The sequence below is a fragment of the Clarias gariepinus genome, chromosome 17, assembly GCF_024256425.1.
Source record: "Clarias gariepinus isolate MV-2021 ecotype Netherlands chromosome 17, CGAR_prim_01v2, whole genome shotgun sequence".
NCBI classification, from domain to species: domain Eukaryota; kingdom Metazoa; phylum Chordata; class Actinopteri; order Siluriformes; family Clariidae; genus Clarias; species Clarias gariepinus.
Genome location: NC_071116.1, coordinates 6,517,931 through 6,541,087, shown reverse-complemented (window position 1 = coordinate 6,541,087; position 23,157 = coordinate 6,517,931). Strand labels below are relative to the sequence as shown.

Below are 23,157 nucleotides of genomic sequence, written 5' to 3'. Positions count from 1 at the left end.
TCAGGAAAAGCTGCAACTTAAGCATGGGTAGAGCTTAGCAACACCAGCGGCGAGACAAGTCTTTTCAACAAGGAAAAGTTTATTAATTGAAAGAAAAGCCACAAGTAAGTAAACAACACTAAGAAGCTAGCCTGAGCTCAAGTCTGAAATATTCAGAAAAACCAAACTACATGTGTCTTGGATATTTCTTCTATTTTTCCTTGTGAACGACACACTAAAATGTGAATATATGACTTTATAAATATAAAAGTTCCCCAGTTTTGTCATCCTTCATGTAAAATACACAATACAAATCACTCTACACATATTGGTTAGCTCTTACCAATTTTTCAGAGAATATAATTTACTAAGAGAAATTGGAGCAACACAAAAAAAAGAAAATGCAAATTGTATGTATATGTAAAGTACAATACGTCATCCAAAAAGAGAAAGGGTGCAAAAAAAAAAAAATCACAATGTACACTTTAGTGGTTAAAGAAAGGGTGAGTAAATAAATAACCATCCGATTTAGCTCAATATTTACAACTAAGACTGCTTTCCAGAGCAGAGCGGTTCGTGAGTACCACGACGCTTGTGCTTGCATTAGAACGTGCTACAGCAGGCCACGGCGCACTACGTAAACTGTCAAATGGCACTTAAAATATTCCGAAAGCATAAAAGAAATTAAAAACATCCACGACCACGCTACAAAAATAAAGGAGGAAAAGGAAAAAAGAGAATGTTTGTGATGACTGGGATAGTGCAGTTTTATTGGTAGACTCCTCAAGAGTTCTATGTTTCCCAATTTGAGAGATTAATACAGGTGTCAGTCACCACAGCCGTGAGATGAAGTCATGGATGTGCCTCTAAGTGTGCATATCTGTGGGTAGATGTGTATGTGAGTGCATTAATGGTAAAGGATGTTGGACAGTAGGGACACCTGAACTATGTGTAAGTGTAGACCTTCTTTTGAGCACACAGCTTAAACTTGACTGTGCTGCTCTTATGGTTATAATAATTGCAGAAGTGGGCAAACACATTGTCTGCTCCTGGAGGTCTTGGTGAAATTGAAGGCACTGAAGTCTTTTTTTTTTTTTCCCAGTGAAGCTGCCTTGCTAGAACTAGAAGAGCCTTTTCCTGTTCACTCCAGCTCAGGGGTTTTGATATGTTTAAGTCATGTGTTGTTCACAGCCTTTAAGTGATGCACACCTTATGTCACGGTTAGGATTGGCTCTGTCCAAAAACCACACACGCTGAGCAATCTACATCTAATTCTAACATTTAGGGAGTAGAAACACAACAGCGTTTACTGTAAAGAAAGGTCCAGTTCAGAGATCAGCCACTTTCCAAACAGCATAATGTTATTTTATCATGTGGACAAAAATATCTGACATTTCTATGGTCCATGCTGAGCATTTTATACACGTTTAACTGGATTTTAATGTTGTGAAAAATTATTAATTAGAATTAGGAGGATAAGAGATTCTATAAAATTAAATCATGTTTAAAATGTTAAGGCTCTGAAGAGATGAAAAGTGACTAAATATTTTTAGTGATATGGCGGTTGGGATGCGGCTTGAGATTGAAGCTTAAATGGCTTAACTGCATAGTTCACTATACAGCTATTTTGTGTGTCAAGTGAAATTACAGCTGCTCCTCAGACATTAGCCATGTCTCTATTAAAAAACAAACACTCCAATGAGTTTAAATGTACAGTAGTTTGTGATTTGGGACATAGCCATCAAATCTAGCAAGGCCAACTTCTTCAGTGCGACATAAAAAAATGGGTAGGGCATTTGGGGTCTTTAGTCAAATAAATAATTAATAGCTAATTTAATTAAAACAGTAGGCTTCTCATTAATATGGCAAAAACTCAACAGGCAAGGAATAAACTTGTGCACTGGCACAATATATATATATATATAAAAAAAACTGCAAAACCATGACATTCTAGTAGCAGCACAATAATAATAAAAAAAAAAAAAAGCATGCAAGACCAAAAAGCACTTTGATTTAAAACTAATGGCTAAGAGCTCTTCTCACTCCAGGCACAAGAGGATTCGACACAATTCACACATTCATACAAAGGGCACTATAATAAAAATAGAAATCAAAAGGGGGAAAAAAAGTGGCAGAGAATTACGCACCTCAGTATCACAATCTCTGTATTTCCTGGCAGCTGCCTCAGTTTTGGTCAGATTTAGTGGCAGCTCTTTGCCGTACAGAGTGATTTTTTTTTTTTTTTTTACTTTTCATACTCGATCACAGATTGCACTCAGTTGCAAAGAAACAGTCATGATTCAGGTACTTTGACAGATAATTCAAGAATCATTCTACACAAGACCATGATTAACACTTGACCTCCCTGTAGAAGATTTAGTGATGAGAGGAAATATTGTGCAGAAAAATCATATCCAAAAATGTTACCAAAAAAAAAAAGTCAGTAGTTAAGACAGTATTGTTTTCCAGTGAACTTTTTCCTATTATGCAACAATCATTAAGTCCAAATACCAAAATAATCATTAAAGTAGTCCATTATATAGTCTGCAGCGTTTACCACTACACACTAGTTTCCAGTTTTAAATATATTTATACATGTATAAATCCTTCTCTCTCAGATTAACTGGATGACCCCACCCCCACAAATCTCCAAATGTTGTATATCAAAATGACATACAGTCTGAACTCTCTTCACAGACAGTGTACGGATCGATATATAAATAAATAAATATTGGTATAAATATATAATACATATACACACGTGCGTCTGTATTTTTATATATACATATATATACTTTTTTTATACCAATATATATTTATTTATATTTATACGATACCATAGCAAATAGCAAGTTTTGGTCCCCTGTACAGATATCCAGTGTGGAACAAAGGGAATGACTGATGAAATTGACAAGGTTAAACAGTACGACGCAACGCACATCAAAACTTGTGGGGCGTTCGTCCAACGGCTGGCACCACTGGTGTGAGGTAGGGCGACGGTTACACAAACAACTCATACACACGCAGACACACGCAAGCAAGCAAATCCCTTACTAAACAATCAACTCATGCTGATCAGGTGTAAGATATCAGTGTTCTAGTTTAAAAAAAGAAGAAAAAAAAACTGCCTCCCTCAGTGCGATGCGGTAGCTTCGAAGAAACAGAAAAGCTGTTGCTGGGTTAAGGCACTAGCATGAACCCGAGGTACATTAAATCCCTGACATTAGCTTGTTTTTTTTTTTTACGACACAACACAGGAGAGGACGTGAAGCTGTAGGACAGCCTGGAACAGACAAAAAAAAGAAAATCAACACTTCCTGTTTTTTTTTTGGTCCAAATCATACCTCACCAAAACTGCAAAACTCACCAGGTCTGCACCAGATATGTAGAGGATGTAAAACAAATCCTCTCCTAAGACCAGACCAAGAGACTGATTCGACAAACAGAAGGCAAGGAGAACGGCTCAAGGACGAGGCTGTCCCATCTCTGGCCAGCTCGCTTGAGGTTTTAGCAGCACAATACACAGCAAGAATTCCGACTCCGACACACAGCCACGGGGGTGGGAATTTAAAATAAACACAAAAACAACGTAAACAATGACCAAAAGTACAAGTACATTGAGATTCGGTGGTGTTTGATTTTCCTGTGAATCCAGTGGCTTGAATTTGAGTCCTTCGTCATCTGAAAGAAAGAATATTACCCATCCTCATCAGTGTAAGACCATCAATGTTAAGCACCTGCTCTCCTTCATGGGTTGCTCATAATCAAATAGGGTGATCACATCAATGAAGTTCATAAAATGGCAGTGCAAGACTGAAGCATCTGCTGATATAGTGTTGTGATCAGACCCTGCTGAACATAAATGGGTGTGTTACATGTTGACAAATAAGGATGAGATGTAAATGAATATGACTAAAGAAGAGGTGTTGTGTGGAGGAATAAAAAAGAAAAAAAGAAGTTGAGAGCTGGTGAAAGTGTCACACAGAGGCGTAGGCGTTGCCAGCTCCACCGCAGTGACGGATTGTGGATTGCTGCTGCACCACCAATGTACTCAACATTTCTGGCTGGACCATGCCTACCACAGCGCTGCTTCCATCCTCCATAGTCCCCACCTGCAGAACCTGAATAACCTCAGCCTCTGCCTTCTCTTGCTTGGTCAGCGGCTCGCCTGCGTCCTGCATTTCCTCATCCAGCTCGCTGTCCATCTCGCTTACTTCATCTGATAGATGGAAATGTTTTCATTTAGTATGGTGACTGTTACACTAAGCTTTTAACTTTACCTCACAATTAGGTTCCTACTAAGAAAATATATAGAAAGCTACAAACTGTAGGCCACGATTACCTTTATCAATGTTGGTAGGTGACATGGTATTCAGGTCATCAAACTACAAAAAAAAAACACTATTGAATCTGGATTATGAACTCCACAATGTACATTTGAAAGTCCTGTATATGTAAGGAAAGCCTAAAATGTACATGCTCGCAATGAGTGGTCTGTCTAATGAGCCAAAACAACCACTCACCTGGTGTTGCTTGCCAACAAATTAAATCTTTTCAAGAGACAGCTCATACAGCCAACCAAAACATGTCTTCCAACAGCCCAGTCAGTAAATGATTAACTGCCCAATCAGGCATTGTGTCTCGCCTTAAACTGCACATCAGGGATTCTGACACAATATATGCTTATTGGCAGACCTATGCTGATAAAGCACTCCGTAAGTACCATTTGAGGAATAAAACACCCCATGGTGTCATGTTCAGTAGGCTACAAAAACAATTCCATATTAGAATGAGCTCACTGGGAGAAACTCTAAACAGCTGATGTTAAAGAAAATTAACACCTTCTGACCAATTATATTCATGAATGTGCAGAGATATGATTGAAGCTAATGATTAATTAGTTAATCAAGTTGCAAAACCTCAGTCCACATGGAGTTTAATTTGGCAACGATATTATTTCAGATGAAAACGCATCTGATTTTTCAGATAAGCATAAATTCCATACCTCTCCCATAACCCCAATAGGTGTTTCTCCGGTTGCCTGGGCGACACGGTGCTCCACTAGGTAGAACATGTACTCGTCATAGAGCAACCGGATCAGGTGGAAGGAGCCGAAGCTGGCAGCACTGCGTAGGGTCAAGTCCCTGATCACCATTGAGCTACAAGGTAACACAAGGACATGTTTAAAACTTGTAATAAGACTCATTATAACTCATAGGCTTAGCCAAAGAATATTCAATAAGAACAAGTAACACATGATTAAAATTGCAATACTTTCCTTGATCAACTGGACATTGTAAAAATTGTTAAAAGCATGAATTACAATAACATTTATTTATTTTCATATCTATCGCCACTACTGGAGGAAATTGCCTTTACAGATAGGAAGGGCAATCTTACCAGTCCTCGCTTATACCAAAATTACATATAATCCTAAAACACATTTGCCATTCTTTAGATCAGTCCTAAAATTGTATGCATGTTTCCAAAAGGCAAACTACATCTAGTGCAGAAATAAGTGAGAGAAAAGACCATTTTCCTGCATTTTAAATTGTTTGTGAGATATTGGCACCTGAGATATGGTAATAAAACAGTCCTTTATAGTCCTCAGTATAATGCAAGTCCCCTAATGTTATATGTTCAATAAAACTGGCTTGAGGCACCTCCATAAGAGGCCCTGTTAAACTCAATCATAACAGAAAAATGGTGGCAATAACAACACAATAGAGGAACAGTAGAGAGGAGCTTGCCTATAAAAGGACCACTTGAGCAGGAACTGTCGGGCCGCTTTCGGAAAACTCGGTCTGTCCTCATATGGTTTAAGGACCTGACTGACCACGTTGTCGAGCCATGCGGCCCACTGCTCCAAGGAGCTCTGCTGCTGCAGTGTAGCCTTGAAGTCCTGCTCGAGTCGCTGCACCATGCCCTCCTCGCACTGGCAGACCCACGATGCCTGTTCCTACACAACATGACACGCACATGTATTGGCACCGCTGCCACTACAGTCTAAGACTGACAGGGACAAGAAAAATGGACCACAAAGACGGACTTGTGCAGAAGAATATAAAGTGTGAACTGAGATTCACCTGCACATTGGCAAAGTCCACACGGTTCAGGTCACTGAGCATCTGGTTGATCTGTGAGGTGTTCTGCAGGACAGCTCGCGCTGCCTGAGCCAGATGGTTCAGAGACGTGTATCTGCGCAGGGTCTGCGCAAAGGCACTAACAGCGGATACCTGGCGCACAGAAAACAATGTTACACATCAGTGTCATGTAATTGGCTGCTGGCCTAATGCAAGCTAAATGATTACGTGTGTGGGGAGAAATATACATCTTTGCAAATGAAGGGGCAAAGCCAACCCACCACCCTGTTGGTAATCATTTACCCATACCAAAACACTTTCATTTAAATCCTTGTTTTTCTAAATAAACTTTGTTAGACAAGGCACTTAATACAAACTATACAAATGACTAAACAAAAAGTCTTCAACCCTGCAGCATTTATGCCGATTAGTATAAGGAATTGAGAAAAGGATTTTGTTTTATCAAAGCACATGCTGTTAGCAGTGTTAGCCGACCTTGGTCTGGATCATCTTCTGGGGAATGGCGCTCATGGCGTTGGTCAGCCAGCCCTCAAGGCTTTTGGCAAAGTTTCGGATGGCTTGAGTCAAGGCACCTGGAGAGGAGGAAGATGGTATAACTGTATACTCCAATTCAGGCTAATAATACAGCAACTGGACAATAGAATCTAAAATAACATAGTAATTACATTAGTAGTCGATTTAAGAAAAGAGACATTGTACTATTAATAATATTAAAAATCATATTGGTGATCCTTTTTCAGCATGGTTAAACTTATGTAGTGACATCTGTATGAATTATTATTTGGATTAAACACATTTACAGTTAAAACAAACAGGTCCATCAATAATGTCATGACAAATTAAATTTACATTTAAAGAGGTACCTGGATGCAAGAATTTTTGACACCCTTTGTAATAAGGAAGAGTTCTGCTTACTAGGAATGGGTCTGAGGACATCAGGGATGAGGATCTCCACTAGAGCCTGGTACATCAGGTGATCGCAGGTGTTCATCCACTTCAGCACGGCCTCACTCTGGCAGAGCAGCAACAGCCTGGCACGTGGCAGACGCCCCTCAATCTCACTCATCCCGCTGTACACAAATAACCCCCGTTTGCTTTAAAACAATTATTGATTTTTGGGCTATTGGTGCTTGGAGGTAGTAATGAACAGCAAAGCACCTGTTTTCCATCGTGGTGATGCCCTCTATCGAGTTGGAAGGACAATATCGCCAGAACGTCTGCCACAGCTTCTCTATTAAGCTAAACTGGAGGTTTACCACCACGTCTAAGATGGCCTGTCACCCAAAAGAATATAAAGCAGAATTTATCTTCTAAAATTTAAAACCTAAATTTAAATTGTGGAAGGAAATAAAATTTTACAGGCACGTGAATGAAAACAGCAATGTCAAGTTTAAATATTAGAAATAGATCCTAGAAAATGAAAAATACCTCGCAGTGTTCCCTGTATAGTATCTGAAGAGCTTTGATGTCCTCAGTGCTAACACCGTCCACCGCATTCTCTCCAAGATCGAGCTCTACAAACTCGGGGATGGCTCGAGATGCGTCTGCGAGTCGGAGTTATGTTGGTTAAAATCATTCCATCATTGAAACCTCACATATTTATAATACGCTCCGTTGCAGCCTCCTTACCCAGGAACTGCTGATGGTGCTGGCTCTGTGCAAGGACTGTCTGCTCGGCAGCATTGGGATTATGATGCCCGCTGCTTGAGTAGTTGTCTCCTAAAAAGCCATCTGTCTTCTGCACAGACTTGAACCTGTAAAATTACAGGATGTTAATAAAAAGCTCTATCTGGGACTTCTGCAGTATCATAATTATAGCATTTACGTCATAAAAAAAAAATCTATTTCAGGAAAGTATCCACCAATACAAAAAGCACATCAGAAAAATTCTACAAGGGAGGAGGAATATACCTCTGTTTCTGATGCACAGGCTGCTGCCGCAGTGCCATGTACTGCATGTCCTCCTGCAGCCGGTTCAGAGGCGAGTCTGGCTTCACACGGATCCCATAATAATGATACTTTGAGTTCCCTCTGTATTTCAAAATACAACGATAGCTGTGAGACACTCATTAATGCAGAAAGATCAGTAAAGTTACATGTTTAATGGGGGGAAAAAGGAAAAAAACCTGGTTCCAAGGCGGCGTGTGCGCAGACCCATGAAAATGGAGCGGATGAGTTTCCCAAATGACGCAGCGTTGACCGGATCGAGCTTCTGCTCCTGGCAGTGGCGCAGGTAGTGGCTGTAGAGTGTGGAGCGAGGAAGACTCACCCCCTCTGCAGTCTCATAGTTATCCAGAAGCCACTGCAGCTGTAGAACAGCACGATCATGGTGTTTAACTATTTTTGTGACTTCACAAAAGTAAAGGATTCCACATTAGAAAGCACAAAAAGGGAGGAACATTATTTTGAAACTCTAGTGACACTGATTATATTGAAGTTTCACATTTGCAAGTAGGGCTGTGCGATTTCTTTTTATATATCACAACATCCTTAAAAGTTTTGGAAAAGGTAATTGTATAATCATGCATGAAATCTATAAATCAAATTTACGTTTATTAAATTCTTTTTTATAAAATGTCCTATATTCATATAATCGCCCAAAGCTACTTGCAAGACTTTGATCTTTAGATATAATACAGAGAAAGCTGCCTAAGCCCCACCACCTAAAGAGGGATAAAACAGACAGAGCGCAAAAAATGAGGGTGGACAGTGAGAAAAAGAACAAGGGATCATCATTATATTTTTATGACTTACATGGCTGTTGAGCAGTGAACTTCTCTGACTGGACAAACCCTCAGACTTTTGGAGCGTCTCAATCGCCATTTCAATCTGATAGACCAAAGAGCAAAAGGAAAAAAAACGGAGGGGGGGAAATAAAACAAAGAAGGGGAAAGGGGAGGGGGAATAAAACAAAAGCTGTAGCGACAGAGATCCATACTGAAAACCACCAAGATCTGCAGTAATCAGTACAGATTTGCAGAAAATAAAAACTGCGTCAAGCTTCCCGACCACCAAATGAGACACAGAGCAAGACAGCACAGCAGATTCACATAAATAAAACTGTTCACGTATACTCGATTCAAAGAAATAATTCTCCCAAAAATGTGAATAGTACCACAAGGAATAGTTTTATTCATGTAGACATGTTTGGGAGAAATGCTCCTTTGAAACAGAGGTTTGAACCATGCAACATTTCTGCAAAGCAGCACACACTGGTCTTTTAGAGAACACTACCACACCTTACCACCAGAGGTCAAAACAGATCTATTCATCATCTTAGAGCTCACTGCTTGAGAAGAAAATGTTCAAAAGAAATTCCTGGTTAACACTCATGTTCTGTTTAGTACTAGTGTTTATGACTATATACTTGTGTATAAAATAACCAAAATATTAAAATCAATTACTTATTATTAATTAGCCACGTTTTAAGACACAAATTACTTGTGCTCGTGTACACAGCCGTGACAAGAAACAAGAAAAGTCCTGTTTAAAAACCTTTCCAGTCATTATTTTCTTAAATACAACATTTTATATCTACTTAAGAAAGCACAACAGTGTCAACTATTTATTTTAACTCAAACAGAACATGAGGGTTAAGTGTTGAACTTTCACCGTGAGAAAAAGCATGTAACAAGGATTTGATGACTGAGTTTTGTTGTACCGTAGCGGGAGAGGCCCTGGTGGTCTGCGCTGCAGTGTGAGGAGAAGAGCCGTCCATGGCATTGGAACCGATCAGGTACGCCCCTGAGCTGCTGATGATCTGACCCCCCGTGAGGCCCATAGCCAGGCCGCCATTAGTGCTGCCGTTGTTGGTCAAGCTGTGAGTCGTTACCACCGTGCTCACCTGTGGTGCGGCACCTTGTGTGTCAAAGTAGCTTCCACTGCTGTTCTGACTGTACAGCTGCGGCTCGGAGTACGAGTATGTGCGTCTAAAGTAATACACACACGCGCACAATTATATAAGCAGCCATGAACATCTTTTTGTGAGGATTTACATATTGTACATCACTTTCAAGTCCAGCCATGACTAGGTCATGAAATCCCCTGAACACTGCATACATAAATCATACAGATTTTATGGAAATGTAATCCAGTTCTTTTCTTCCCTAACCAACATTTGTCCAAGTGGGCGTTTGCTTCTCTTCTTAAAGCCTAGAATTTTTTTCCTGCTCTTCACTTTTGGGAGTAAGCAGAATTTTAAAAGTAGCACAGATACAGAAAACTGTACGTAATGCAGCATAAAGTAGTAGAATAATGTAAAAAAAAAAAAAAAAAAAAAAAAAAAAGGACTATGTGACTGCCACACAGTTTTGTGATTCTTAATGTGAAAAGCACAAGCCAAAACAGTCACGATGCCTGCTCTCTGCAACAGCACTGCTATGCCAAGTAACATTTTAGAGCACACATGAGGTTCCCTTGTAGCTTTGCACAACTACAGCAGAACATTTCAACCAGCTGACAAATTTTAATTGGTATCCCTTTTCTACCAGTTTACCACCCACTACTGGTTTGGACACCGTTTTCACCCAATATGATAAGGATGATGCAATAATAATTTAAAAAATGTGTGAAAGCGACAAAAAATAAAATAAAACCTGAAACCTCACTCTTAACGGTAACTTCATAGAAGCTTTGTTAATTATTCACCTCTTTGAAAGTTCTTAAATTTAGGCATTTGGCAGACGCTCTTATCCAGAGCGACTTACTTTTTCTTTTTTTTTTATCTCATTACACATCTGAGCAGTTAAGGGTTAAGGGCCTTGCTCAAGGACCCAACAGTGGCAACTTGGTGGTTGTGGGGTTTGAACCTGGGATTTTCTGAACCGTAGTCCAATGCCAATACCGTAGTCCAAAATCCAAAATGACATTTTGTTCTTTGTCATGGCTTTAGATTAAATATATTAAGTAGACCTTCTGCTCATAATATTTAAATAAAAAAACTGATTACAGTACAAATATTTCATTATGAACCATGTCACAGTCATTATCTCACATTACGCTTTTACTTTCTTTTTCTATTACCTATCTATCTATCTATCTATCTATCTATCTATCTTTTTCTATAGGTTTCGGGACTAATCTCATCAAAGGCGCATAATTGACAGGTTTCCAGTGACTTTAATACGTGAAATAAAACTAATGAGACGTGTGCTACATCATATAGACTATAAAAATGAAAAAGAAAAAAATAAAGTGCTCAGATGTCATTTACTGAATTAGTATCATTGTCTGGTCCGTGTCCTTCACTTCATGCGTGCAAGCTTAGTGAAGTGCTCTCCAGCACAGCACAGCAAGAAGATGCCTTCTGTAAGACCTTTTGCCAATAACTTGCAGTCATTGTCAGGTGACTGCACACAATTTACACCCCTGAGGCTCAAGTGCCATCAGCACCAACATGTTTTTGTGACAAGACGGTTTCTCGGCTTCCTCATCCCTGTAGCTCAAAAAGCCAGGCCAGACATTCAGGAAAAAAAACAGGGTGAAATGTGTCTCTTTTGTTGTCGGGCAACCGAACAAACTTAAGCTTGGGATCCCCGCCCCACCCCCACCCCCGCCCCCAAGTGGTGGTTGTGGGGTTTTGGTTACGACCCTACTTGGTGTTGTGTTCGTTGACAGAAACAGATGCTTGCCCATCCTTACTTCTGCCAGATTTAATACCGGACACAAGACATGATGTGATTATCACAGGTGTATTGGTGAAGGAAACGCAGAAAAAATATCCAACTATGTGGTGAACCGATGAGTCAGGTTTGTAAGAAGTAAGCTTAAAAACACTGCTTTGTGTGAAAATGCATTATGAGAGAAAACAGATGTGACTACAGAGATTCCATATCTGTCTTTAGGCATTAGATGTTATTTTTAACTAAATATCCATCTCTGTCCTAGTCATATCACATTAAACACAAATTTAAACCTAAAAATTATTTTGTCAACGAGGTCAACACGTTCAGCTACACGATCATATTCTCATTTGTTTTTTCTTAGCATGTATTAACAGCACTATTTACTATTTACCTAGCTCCTTACATTAAGTTACTCAAAACATTTTTGCATCTTTGTTCAACCCAGAACTGTATCAATCATACATATGAGGAGTTTGCACTCTTTAATCATTTATTTTTTAGATGTAGTGTTTTTGCCACGTCTCGGCACTCACATGGTCCCGTTGGTGTAGACGCCGCTGTTCTCCTCCACATACTGCACTTGGGATGGGTACACATGCTGCACCTGTTGAACAGTCTGCGCCTGCACGAATCACAGAGCGTACATTAAATTATAGGGAAAAAAGGAAGAAAAAAAAAAAACTCATCACTGTGGTAAGAGCAGCTGACCTGTTGCTGGATGGGCACCTGAGTGGGCACCTGCTGGGTAGTTACAGCAGGCTGCTGCACAGGCACGCTGGTCTGGAGGGGCACTGTGGACGAGGAGTCAGCGCCAGCCTCTGGGGTTTGCATGGCGCCTACATTGGGGTTAAAAAAAGTGCTGCTTTCAATTACATTTAAATATTAAATATGTTTCAACATGACTTAAAGTTAAAACAAAAACATACCACATTGTAGAAACCTACAAGTGTCTTAAATGATTATGGAAATCATCCAGTGCTTGTTAAATGATACACGTTTGCAAATTAAGAGAGGTAGCTGTATTTTACCTGTCAGGTTAACTGCAGGGTCCAAATTTACTAATAAGTGCCATAATAACCTTTCAGTGTTTTAAGCAGAAAAAGGGAATCATATGATTTAAACAAGAAGGTTAATGATTAAATAAATGCATCCGAATGCATCTAAAATTTGAGCTCAATCCTCTTCCTTCATGTGATGATGGGAAATCTAACACCCCATCATCAGAGATCCTGACTCGGGCACGACCCTGAGCATCTCTTTTTTACTCTCACCCATTCCATTAACAGTAAATATCAGTAAAAACAACTGCAAGTTTGTAGCCAAAATCAAATTAAGCGTATGTAATGATAAAGATTACCTACACCTCAAATGTTTGTCAAAAGAAAGAAGGAGCGTGAAACGCAGGATGGCTGAGAAGAAGAAAGCGCTTATCAGCTCGCGTCCATCTGCTCAAGCCCTGAAGAATCGCTGCATCTGTGACGTTACTGAGACACCTGGCCCAGCTGTGTGACATGAGTGCGGCATTAACTGCGCCTCGCTCATTACGCGGCGAGAACAGCCTCAAAACTCAAGCTGTGAAATATTTCATCATGTTTCGGTTTTGACGAGAACCGACGCGTGGAGAGCTGATGTGAGGAATTAGAACGCGGATAAAATAGCTGTGAACAAACCAGGCTGTTTTACACATTCTGAACGTGGCCTGTCGCAGTGTCCACAGTAATAAAATGGTTAATAATTAAACGTTTCCGCACTTCGGGCCTCACGCACCAGCCTGCGCCTTTTTAAACCTTCGCTCTAAGTGGCTGCGGGCTAACCGAAATTACACATCTACAGAATCCAAGATTATCACAAAGCCCCGTGATTCATCAATCAGCCCACTGCGTACAGGGTGTATGAAAAATCTGGCTCATGATTCACCTCGATGAAGCGCTCATGCGAGAGCGACAGTCTCTCTCAGACGCCCGCCACACCAATACAAATACAACAGGGGTTGAAGAGAGAGAGGAAATGAACAGGAGGGACATGTGTGCTGCATGGATATCACCTCGCATGACTTGTACGCTGCCTGCAGCAGGTTTTTGTTTAAGTCTATATTTAAAGACATTTATTTTGTCATACATTATCAAAGAACCCATACACTGTCCAAAACTGATGCTGCAATCACAACTGGTCAGTGCTACAGCTTTGTGACCTGTGGTGTGCGTGTACCGTAAAGCTTTGCAGGCTTGTCCTGAGTTTCATGCAAAATAAAGTTCAGGATAAAGCTGGAAAGACTTAATACATACAAGGTCTCTCATGGCTAATTATCCCCTCGGCTTAACGACAGCCTGAAAGACTTTCCCTAGAGGCTGAGCTCATGGCAACACGTCTCTCTGCACCTCCTCCTCGCCTCCTGTTTATCATTTACCTGGAGGATGCAGGTGCTGTTGTGCTCAGACGCATGTTTATGCCTTAGGAAATCATTTTATACTCGGTCTTTTGGAGTCTGCATAAACCTGAACTCTAGTCTCCTATAAATAAAATAAACAACAAACCGTTTCAACACTGTTAAAAACCTTGCAAGAAAGCAAAGTCCTGCAGAATTCTCACGCACAATAAACTAGAGCCTCTAAACAAAGGCCACCTGCTCCTTGGCTTACCCTGATGAGGAGCGATGGAAAACTTGCCACAAACAGGCACCTGCCTGGCTTCTTCAGCATGCTCTGTTCCCCCACCACACCACACCCCCCCACCCCCCGAGGCCCTCTGCACCTTCCGTGCATTCATGTGCTCTCCTGTGGCCCACTTAAGTCCCAAACTCACCCTGTCTCAAAAGCCAAGTGCTAACAAAGGGCTAAGAGGAGGGCAGCGCTCGCTTTTACTCTCCCTCCCTTCCTCCCTCTCTCTCGCACAGCTCCGTCATGTGCAACCCCCTTCCTAGACCAATTTTTACCGCTGCTGGAAAGGTTGTCCTGAATGCTCTTACGTCATTAGCCTCTTACTCCAGCACAAGAGCCCCTGTTAAACACAACCGCCTTTAAACTGACCCAAGTGCACCATTGTTTTTCTTACACCTTGTTACGAGCGAGCAGATAAATCCAAGATAATATTTTTCAAATTATGACCAGTCCTGCAAAAACAAGTAAGCACATGATAAATATGAATTATTAACCCTCTCTGTGGCTTTTAAAGTGATTGGAAATACGAACAGGATAGCAAGAACAGGTGGCACGGCCCTATTCGTTTGCTCTCCGTCTGCCTTTGGGCGAGTAGTAATGAGATCTGATAACTAGCCCCTTTTCTGACATTCTGTCCTCAATTGTGGACATATTGGGAAATAAAATGCATTGAAAAACCTGAATCATGCAAAAAAAATTATAATATTAATAAAAAAGGAAAATAAATAAAAAATCCTTAAATTACCTTAAAACCTGCTATAGGTAATAAATCTGAAAGAAAGAATGCTATTCTTTACCTTATGTACAAGATTCTATTCTGCACTCTATCTCTAGTCCCCAAATCTGATGACTGCCACTCCACAGGGATTAACACAGTTACAGAAAATCAAGCATCACACTTAAATCATGGGTCTGAACTATTCCTTTGCAAGGTCTCCCTTCCACGTAGGCCAAGCGAGCACATGTTAGGGTCTGTGCAATCTACTCGTGATGCACAGCTGTTTCTCCGCCTAATGAAGAAAACAGGGGCACAGAAGAGTTGGCGACAAGGCTCGCAAAGAAATCTGATGCAACACTGAGAAACCATTAAAAAAAATAAGGGAAAAAAATTTGTAATAAAAGGTGAACGGAAATGCTTGCAATACGGGATCAGGAGCTGTCAAGCCAAGAAGCAGGGAAAGTTTGATCCCGGTGCCAGAGATGTTGCAAAAACGAGTGCTCAACAGGTACACGATGACATTTTTATGCTTGTTTTATAATTTTTGCACAAAACAGTTACAGCTGACTAATTTAACTCAGAGTATGAGCACCATTTCTGCACACTGTGGAATTATTTCAATGTGCATTAGATAGGATTAGTCTTTTATAATAAAGTGTGACGTTTGACTGTTCTCAAGGCTCCGCCCCCAGAATCCAAACAGAAGTGTGTAAAATGATTGACAGAATGCACATCCAAAACACATTTTGAAGCAGAAAAGTTTTTTTTTGTTAATGTTTAGAAGTTCAACAGGCTAAAAAGGTAAATCTGTCAGTTTTGGATATATTTGAAGATTGTTTGTACAAATTATAATAACAATTAAAATAAATGATCATACCTTCAAATAATCCAGATGTTCACTTCGGTATTAACTGTCACTGACGAGCACTAATCAAAACCCGGAAGATTTATGCAAAAAACACTTCAAAAGCATTTTTTTCCACCCACTGCCAGGAAAACAAATGATGTGACGCTCCCCCTAAAAAAAATTATAAATAAAAAAAACCGATGCTACTTAATGACCCAGCTGTTGTGCAGATGTACAACAGCTTTCACGCAATAATACAAGAAAGCCAGAAATTCGAATGTATTTCCCTAGGCTATGAAAAATCATTTGTGAGGTGGAACAAACACACAAGTAAACTTTGAGGTTTCAGCTAAGAGGAAACTGGTGGTGATTAGGTCACGGAGTGCTGAAAGAACACGAGCTTATTTCTCAAGCACCAAAAAACAAAAGACCAAATGGTGAACTCTGGAAAGCTAGGCTAGCCTATGCTAAGCTAACAGCAGCTACAGGACAGCGCTCTAACAATAGACACCGAGCAACCTCCTGAGGCACGGCTCTCAAACCTCACATTGCTCTGACTCAGAATCTATTTCCTATTAATATCATTTCATATCAATTCGTGTGTGTGAATGTATGAATATCCAGCGAACGTTTGTCAAACTCGTCCCTTATACATTACCCTTATTAAGACACCTGCTGGAGAGAATATCAGCTAATAAGAGGTCTTGGTCTTTATTACAACCACAAACGGATCCATTTTTTTTTTAGAGAAATGGGGTTTAAGGTCGCGAGCAGCTTCGCACGAGCCTTTAACGTTGCGTCGGTTAAACTTCAGCTAGCTTAGCAATTAGCTTACCGGAGCCGAGCGCCTCAGGAACACCTGCTCCTTCTGCGCCTCGAGGAGGCGAAATGATGCTGGGGAGCTTCGTGTAACTTCCACAGGAACAACAATACGCCACCGAACACGTCAGGAAACGTTTTCAGTACAATAGTTCGTCATAATATATATATATATGAAGAAAAACACAATAATAAAAGCTGTTTTAATTTTCCTTTACCCCCTTCTTACTCCTCAAAAAAAGCGCTCGCGCGAGACGCACGGGACGGACGTATCCGCGCGCGGCTAAGCTAGCTAGCGTTAGCGGCTGCGAAATCATTCCCACTCCGCGTCGCTAACCAACTTAGCATCTTAGCGCCTTCGAAAAGAGATAATTTTACAATACCGATGATGTATCCGTTTGTCCAAGCAAAGCGACGGTGTTTTATTAATAATAATAATAATAATAATAATAATAATAATGCAAGCCGTGAATAGGGAAGAAAACACACGTACACAGAAAGAGGAAAAAATATATATTCACCTGAACGGTGTGTGTGTGGAGATGAGGATGGCAGAGGAGGTTAAAAAAAAAAAAAAAAAAAGGATGGAGCGCGAGGTGCTGGTTGTTGTTGTTGGTGGGTTACAGTCGCCACGACTACGGTGACTATGGCGCCGGATCACAGGGCAACGGTTGCTATAAAGCGCATCGCGCGTTTTGGCACAACCTAACCTTAGAGTCGAGCGGTGGTACGTCATAAACGGGGCGGGGACTACGTCACAGTAAAGCAACAAAAACGCGAATGAGAGTGAGAATAATTTTCGAATAATTTGTTGACAAATGAGCTCGGTTAAAGCCGATATTATTATTTTAAATATAATAGTAAAAAAAACTTTTTTAAGGAGTTGTTAATATTATCATTATTATTTTTTACTTTATTCTAATTTGTTCAGTAATTTTAGCCTAAATTATTAAATATTCTAATAGAAATATAGAACTATTTATTCGTCCTAGCTGCAGCACATTAAACGAATATACAAGGACATTTGATTTATTTTGGGGAAACGGTTAATTAAGAAATTCAGGGCGGGACCTCGCTTTCGACGTCATCTCCATAATCAAGTTTGATAGAGGAAACAGAGAAAGGAACGGACACTAAAATAATGTCGTGAATGTGGTTTAGTACTGTACATTAGTGTGTATTTATATATTTAAAGAAATTGTCAGAGTAAACAAAATAGCCTAGTCACCTGTAGTCATGCAGGAAACGTCAATCATCAATCAAATATTGTACTCAACTCCTTTTTCTAATCATGTGATGGACATAGATATTAGAGATTGGAATCACTACTCACCTCCCAATACATCATCATCGCGATACCAAGGAGCCAATTAAAATTATGATTCTATAGTATCACGATTTTTATAAATATGCCAATTAAATTTTCTATAACTATTTTAATCCTTTAATGTGTAATTAAATGTAACCTATTCCCTTTCTCACTTAAAAACCAAGCATAGCATTTAAACAATACATAATAACTTCAAATACAATAATTTAACATTTACCTGAGCAGCACAAATCTCTGTCCTTTACCATAATTATTATTTCTAAACAAACTTAGCAAATAATTTACTTTGGGCACGAGGCAGGGTACACCTGGAGGGTGCCATTGCCGGGCACACACACAAACACACACTACAGGCAATTCGGGAATGCCATTTAGCCTAATCTGCATGTCCTTGGACTGTGGGAGAAAACCGGAGTACCCAGAGGAAACCTACCAAGCACAGGGTGAACATGCAAACTCCATGCACACAGACCTGAGATGGGAATCGAACCCTCAACCCTGGAGGTGCAAGGCCACAATGCCAAACCTCTACACCTGTTTTCATAATAATAATAATAATAATAATAATAATAATAATAATAATAATAATGAGTATTAGTATTATCATGGTTACTGTATGGTTGCATTAATCAGATACTGAGTGCTGAGCTATGCTTTCTAAAGTGCACGTGACACAGTGAAACAACACTTATTATGCAAATGAACACAGGACATAATTTGTCATTATATGTCTGCCGCTATCATGACACTGGTGTTTTGCATAATTTGGCAACAGATGCTCTGAAAAAAATGGGATTATCATATATATGGAAAAAAACACAGTCTCTTATCAAAAGTAAAACCGTCATGTGTCTTGGTTCAGTTTAAAATCATTGAGAAAGTCACACACAAACACACAGATGACAAAAATTTGCACATCAATGATTTGCAGTCTTGAACAGATTTTAATTTGTGACACTGGAGCAGGTTGATAAATTGCCTATATAGTGCTTTATACATAGGTTACTAGCATGTCATTGCACAAGCTACAAATGTTAAACAAAAGTAAAATAAGCATGGGGAATTCTGGACTTTCTTAGAATTAAAATGACAAAAAATATTTTCTTTGCTTTTAAACACAGGTTTGCTGTGGCGCAGTCTGTTTTATTGTGGACTAGAAGGCAATGGCTAGTTGTGATGGATTTGTGCTTCCTATACGTGAATAAAGACAGCAATATGAAACAGTCCTGTAAAGAACTCAAATGACCTAATGTACCATCATCATCATCATCATCAAGATTTCTATATAACACATCAACTATTGATTGAAAGGGGCTCTCGTTGACAGGAATTCACTTCACCTGCAATTTTTTGTATATAAGTACTAACAGTTTTTTTTCCCCCTCCAAAATCCCAGCATTAGGGTCTAATCAGTTCTAACCTCACAAAGATTTTGTATAATTTGAAATAACCTCTGGTCACTTGCACAGAATAACACGCAGACTATTTGACTCATAATAAGGTGTGCAAGCGCATGATGTGAAAATTACCCAACTGAATTACCCTTCAGCAAAACAAGACCTCGCAAGACACTGCCGTGCATCCGCGTTCTTGATGATTACACCATTAAATGCTTTTTTTTTTCTTTTTCCAGATGCAACCGATATCCCACACTGTGAGCCAAGATAATGGAGGTTTTGACTCAAATGCTACTGGTTATGCAAAACATTGCAATTAGAGCTTTTAAATGCAATTTCATTTTGTCACTGTTGACATTTGCATTTAAGGTTTTCACAGTGTAATTTAGTTGAACCACATGCCCTTAACCTCTTTTTCTAGTGTTGAGGGGGGAAAAAACAGTACTTGTATGATTGCAGTTTTAAAAAAAGAGAATAGTTATATTTAAAGCCTTCATTATGCACTTGATTAGTGCTTAATGTAATGGATTTGCTCTAAGGTGATTTTGCAGTTTATAGACATATTCAGACCGGTATCTACAAGGGATGTTCAAGTCAAACTGTGACTTTTTGTATGGAATTTCTTGTGAATAGAGGCATAAAACTAATTGACATTTACAAAAGACTTTAAGCACAGTTTAGTGCTGAGATCCTAAGCCGAAGTAAATAACATTTGAATGGTGCAAACATTTTTAAAAAGGCCGTTCATCCATAGATGACGATCCCAGGTGATGTGGTTCAAAATGTGAGTCATGAACATTCAACAAGTTGAACTCCTGATCCATGAATATCTATGAATAACTTGTCGAACTGTACACACAATCATTCATAAGCACCACTTGCACATCACAAGAATTTGGGTGGGAGCTACATCGCTAGAGCTCACTTCAAGCCATTTTCACATGTTTGGACCATTAAAGGAGTTCCTGGTAGGCAAGTGTTTTATGGCTCCAGCATACTGAAAAAAAAAAAAAAAACATTCTACCTTGATGGTATCTGAGCACTAATGAAGTCCTGGGATAAGTGCATTAGTGTAGCAGGGGATTATATAAAGAAATAAAGGGAGTTTTTACTCTCATAATTGTGTTCTGTTATTCTGCACATTCAAAAGTCCTGGTTTGACTTAAATGCTCCTCATAGTTAAATCTTATGTTTGTGATTTTTTTTTTTCTTATGTTCAAACCAAGTTCACAGTCTGCTGCTTTGGTATACGTGATAGAACGTTTTCATTTACTGAGAGCAACCCATGGCAGTTCAGGTAGCTGTTCATGCTAAAAGTTCAAGGCTAAACTGTATTGTAATGTTGGTCACTAAAACACCTTATCTCATTACATTATGATATAAGCTGGGAGAAATGGTAATATTCCAAAATGTTTTTATACCCCTATATGCTAACTAGCTAGTCCTAGTGAATAGCTAGCTTTAGCTTGGTGCCCATGCTTTTCAGTGTTCATACAAAAAGTGCATATTTTTGTTTGTCTTCCTGTTTTAAAAATCACAAATAGATTTTTACAGGACTGAGAATTTTGATATAAAACATTACAACATATAAAACCTTAGCAGTTTGAAAAACAATCCAAAACAAAAGCCTGTATATTACTTCATTCAGTTGATGAGAATTCAGACACGTTCACATCTTTTTTGTTCAGTTTTTTGTAAGTTCATGACTCACAAACTAGAAAAAGGTCAGAATAAATCATCAGTATAGATATATGTATGATTAAAGCTGTATCTTTTTCACCCCTCCGTGTAGACGCATGAGAGCTGACTTGGGTGTCGGTCCATGTCATGCGGACATATGTGAAGGTAGTTATCGTCTGATGCCGAATGTTCTCGATGGCATAAAGAATCCTCCGCTCTGCCATGTGGATCAAACTCTGGAGTCACAAACATATGGGTCATTAAGATGAAAGCATTCACACTCATACTATATACTGTATACACTGATCAGCCATAACATTTAAACCACCTGTCTAATATTGTGTAAGTCCTTTTGTGCCAACACTCTGACCCCTTAAAGCATGGACTCCACCAAGTTCTCTAAAGGTCTGCTGTGTTTCTCTAAGAGGTGAGATGGGCCTCATTGGATCTGACTTGTTTTTTCCTGCAAATCTCACAGATGTTAATTTGAGAGGGAGAGAACTCACACGCTGAGACAGAGATGGTTTTTTACGAGCTTAATGTTCAAACTTTCTAATGTTTTCGTCCTCTTATGAAGAGTGAACATATAACATAAGTATTTTATAATATATTCACTGAAAATGTCTGCTATATCATTAGGTTTTAATTGTTTTGCAGCACACAGCTTCTAGCCGGCTATCTCATTAGCATCGCTAGCCTGTTAGCCCGGCTATTACAAGTTTGCCTATGCTTTTTCACACACGATTATCTCCGTTTTTAAACACTATGTCGGTTATGTGCCAGCCTCTGAGTGCAGGTGAGGATACATTGGAGCTGCACCCGGTGGATTTGGAGATGCAGGACACGGAGAAGCAGATCCGCGACCTACAGGTGAAGCTGGCCCAGCTACAGCAGCGGAAAGCCGCGCTGAAATCGTCAGGGGCTGACGCTCACCTGTCCCAGGTAAATTCTCGGCATGACACAAATTCAAAAACGACCTCAACCCTGCGTGTTTCTCTGCCTAGGTCCAACGCACCAAGGACGAACGACACCAGGCTGAGGAAAGACAGAGATCCTAAAGAAGGACTTTAGGAGCTTGGTTGAGAAGGTCCGTAGCACATCACCTATGACAAGGATCATCGTGTCTGGACCGCTTCCCACATTTCGACGAGGAATCAATAGGTTCAGTAGATTATTTGCCTTTAATGAATGGTTGCAATCTTGGTGTCAACTAGGGAAATTACCCTGGAATGTTTTCTGGGAGCGTCCTAGGCTCTACCACACTGATGGCCTGCACCCTAGCAGAGCTGGAGCAGCAGTCCTCTCTGACAACATCTCCAGGACACTACCATCTGACTGGCGTTAAGTCATACCTTAGATTCCAATCATGTTAGCCACATTACATCTCACCATACTGATAGATGCGCACACATAGCTTGTCCTATAGAAATTGTGAAGCACGAACCCCGTCAAACTGGTCGTGGTGGTGGGGTTGCAACTATTTACAATGATGTACTCACTGTTACTCAGAAAACAAGGTCCAAGTTTAACTCATTTAAAGTGCTTGCTGTATCATTGATGTTGCACTCAGTGAAATACAGTACATAATAAACCCTTGCTATATTTTACCCCCGGGGCCATATGTTTATTTTCTTAAAGAGTTTGGACATCTGCTGTCAGACCTATTGATTAACTCTGACAAAGTGTTGATAGTAGGAGACTTTAACATTCATGTAGATGATGCTAACAATGCTTTAGCACTCACATTTATGGATTTGCTAAATTCTTTTTGGGTTGAACAAAATATAAATGGAGAACAACCAGTAACCTCGAGCGAAAGTGGGGAAAAACTATTAAAAGTTTTTAAAATTGCGTTTAAAGATAGTATGTGCAGCTATAGGCAGGCTCTAAAAGCTGCTAGGGTCGAGCATCTGAGCCGACTGATAGCAAGAAACCAAAACAATCCCAGGTTCTTATTTAGTACGGTGGCTCGCCTAACAAAACCTATGATGCCTGCAGTTTA

General features: G+C 39.8%; 2 protein-coding genes across 6 annotated transcripts in view; both read right to left on the bottom strand.

The window, feature by feature from the left end:
• Positions 1-1,678: 1,678 nt before the first annotated feature.
• On the bottom strand, positions 1,679-17,453 carry rfx3 (regulatory factor X, 3 (influences HLA class II expression)). Of its 5 annotated transcripts, XR_008365861.1 has the most exons (18): positions 17,270-17,453; positions 12,416-12,543; positions 12,241-12,329; positions 9,745-10,012; positions 8,838-8,912; positions 8,210-8,391; positions 7,995-8,114; positions 7,713-7,837; positions 7,512-7,627; positions 7,242-7,357; positions 6,999-7,153; positions 6,558-6,655; positions 6,066-6,215; positions 5,730-5,938; positions 4,985-5,138; positions 4,322-4,364; positions 3,347-4,198; positions 1,679-3,262 (listed from the first exon to the last, which is right to left on the bottom strand). XR_008365861.1 is itself a non-coding variant. In XM_053515618.1 (17 exons), the coding sequence occupies exons 2-17, from the start codon at positions 12,536-12,538 to the stop codon at positions 3,957-3,959; spliced, it is 2,265 nt and encodes a 754-aa protein (XP_053371593.1). In that variant the 5' UTR covers positions 12,539-12,543; positions 17,270-17,453; the 3' UTR covers positions 1,679-3,956. The 5 variants fall into 5 exon arrangements, 4 of the variants coding, with proteins under 4 accessions (XP_053371593.1, XP_053371594.1, XP_053371595.1 ...); XM_053515618.1 differs by having other exon boundaries at positions 1,679-4,198; XM_053515619.1 differs by lacking the exon at positions 17,270-17,453 and adding an exon at positions 16,765-16,854 and having other exon boundaries at positions 1,679-4,198.
• A 1,562-nt stretch (positions 17,454-19,015) lies between these two features.
• glis3 (GLIS family zinc finger 3) overlaps positions 19,016-23,157 on the bottom strand; it is a 29,332-nt gene continuing 25,190 nt past the window's right edge. Inside the window, exon 11 of the mRNA XM_053515673.1 lies at positions 19,016-21,391. Within this exon, the coding sequence (XP_053371648.1) occupies positions 21,252-21,391 (140 nt within the window). The 3' untranslated portion in view covers positions 19,016-21,251. The remainder of the gene's footprint in view (positions 21,392-23,157) is intronic.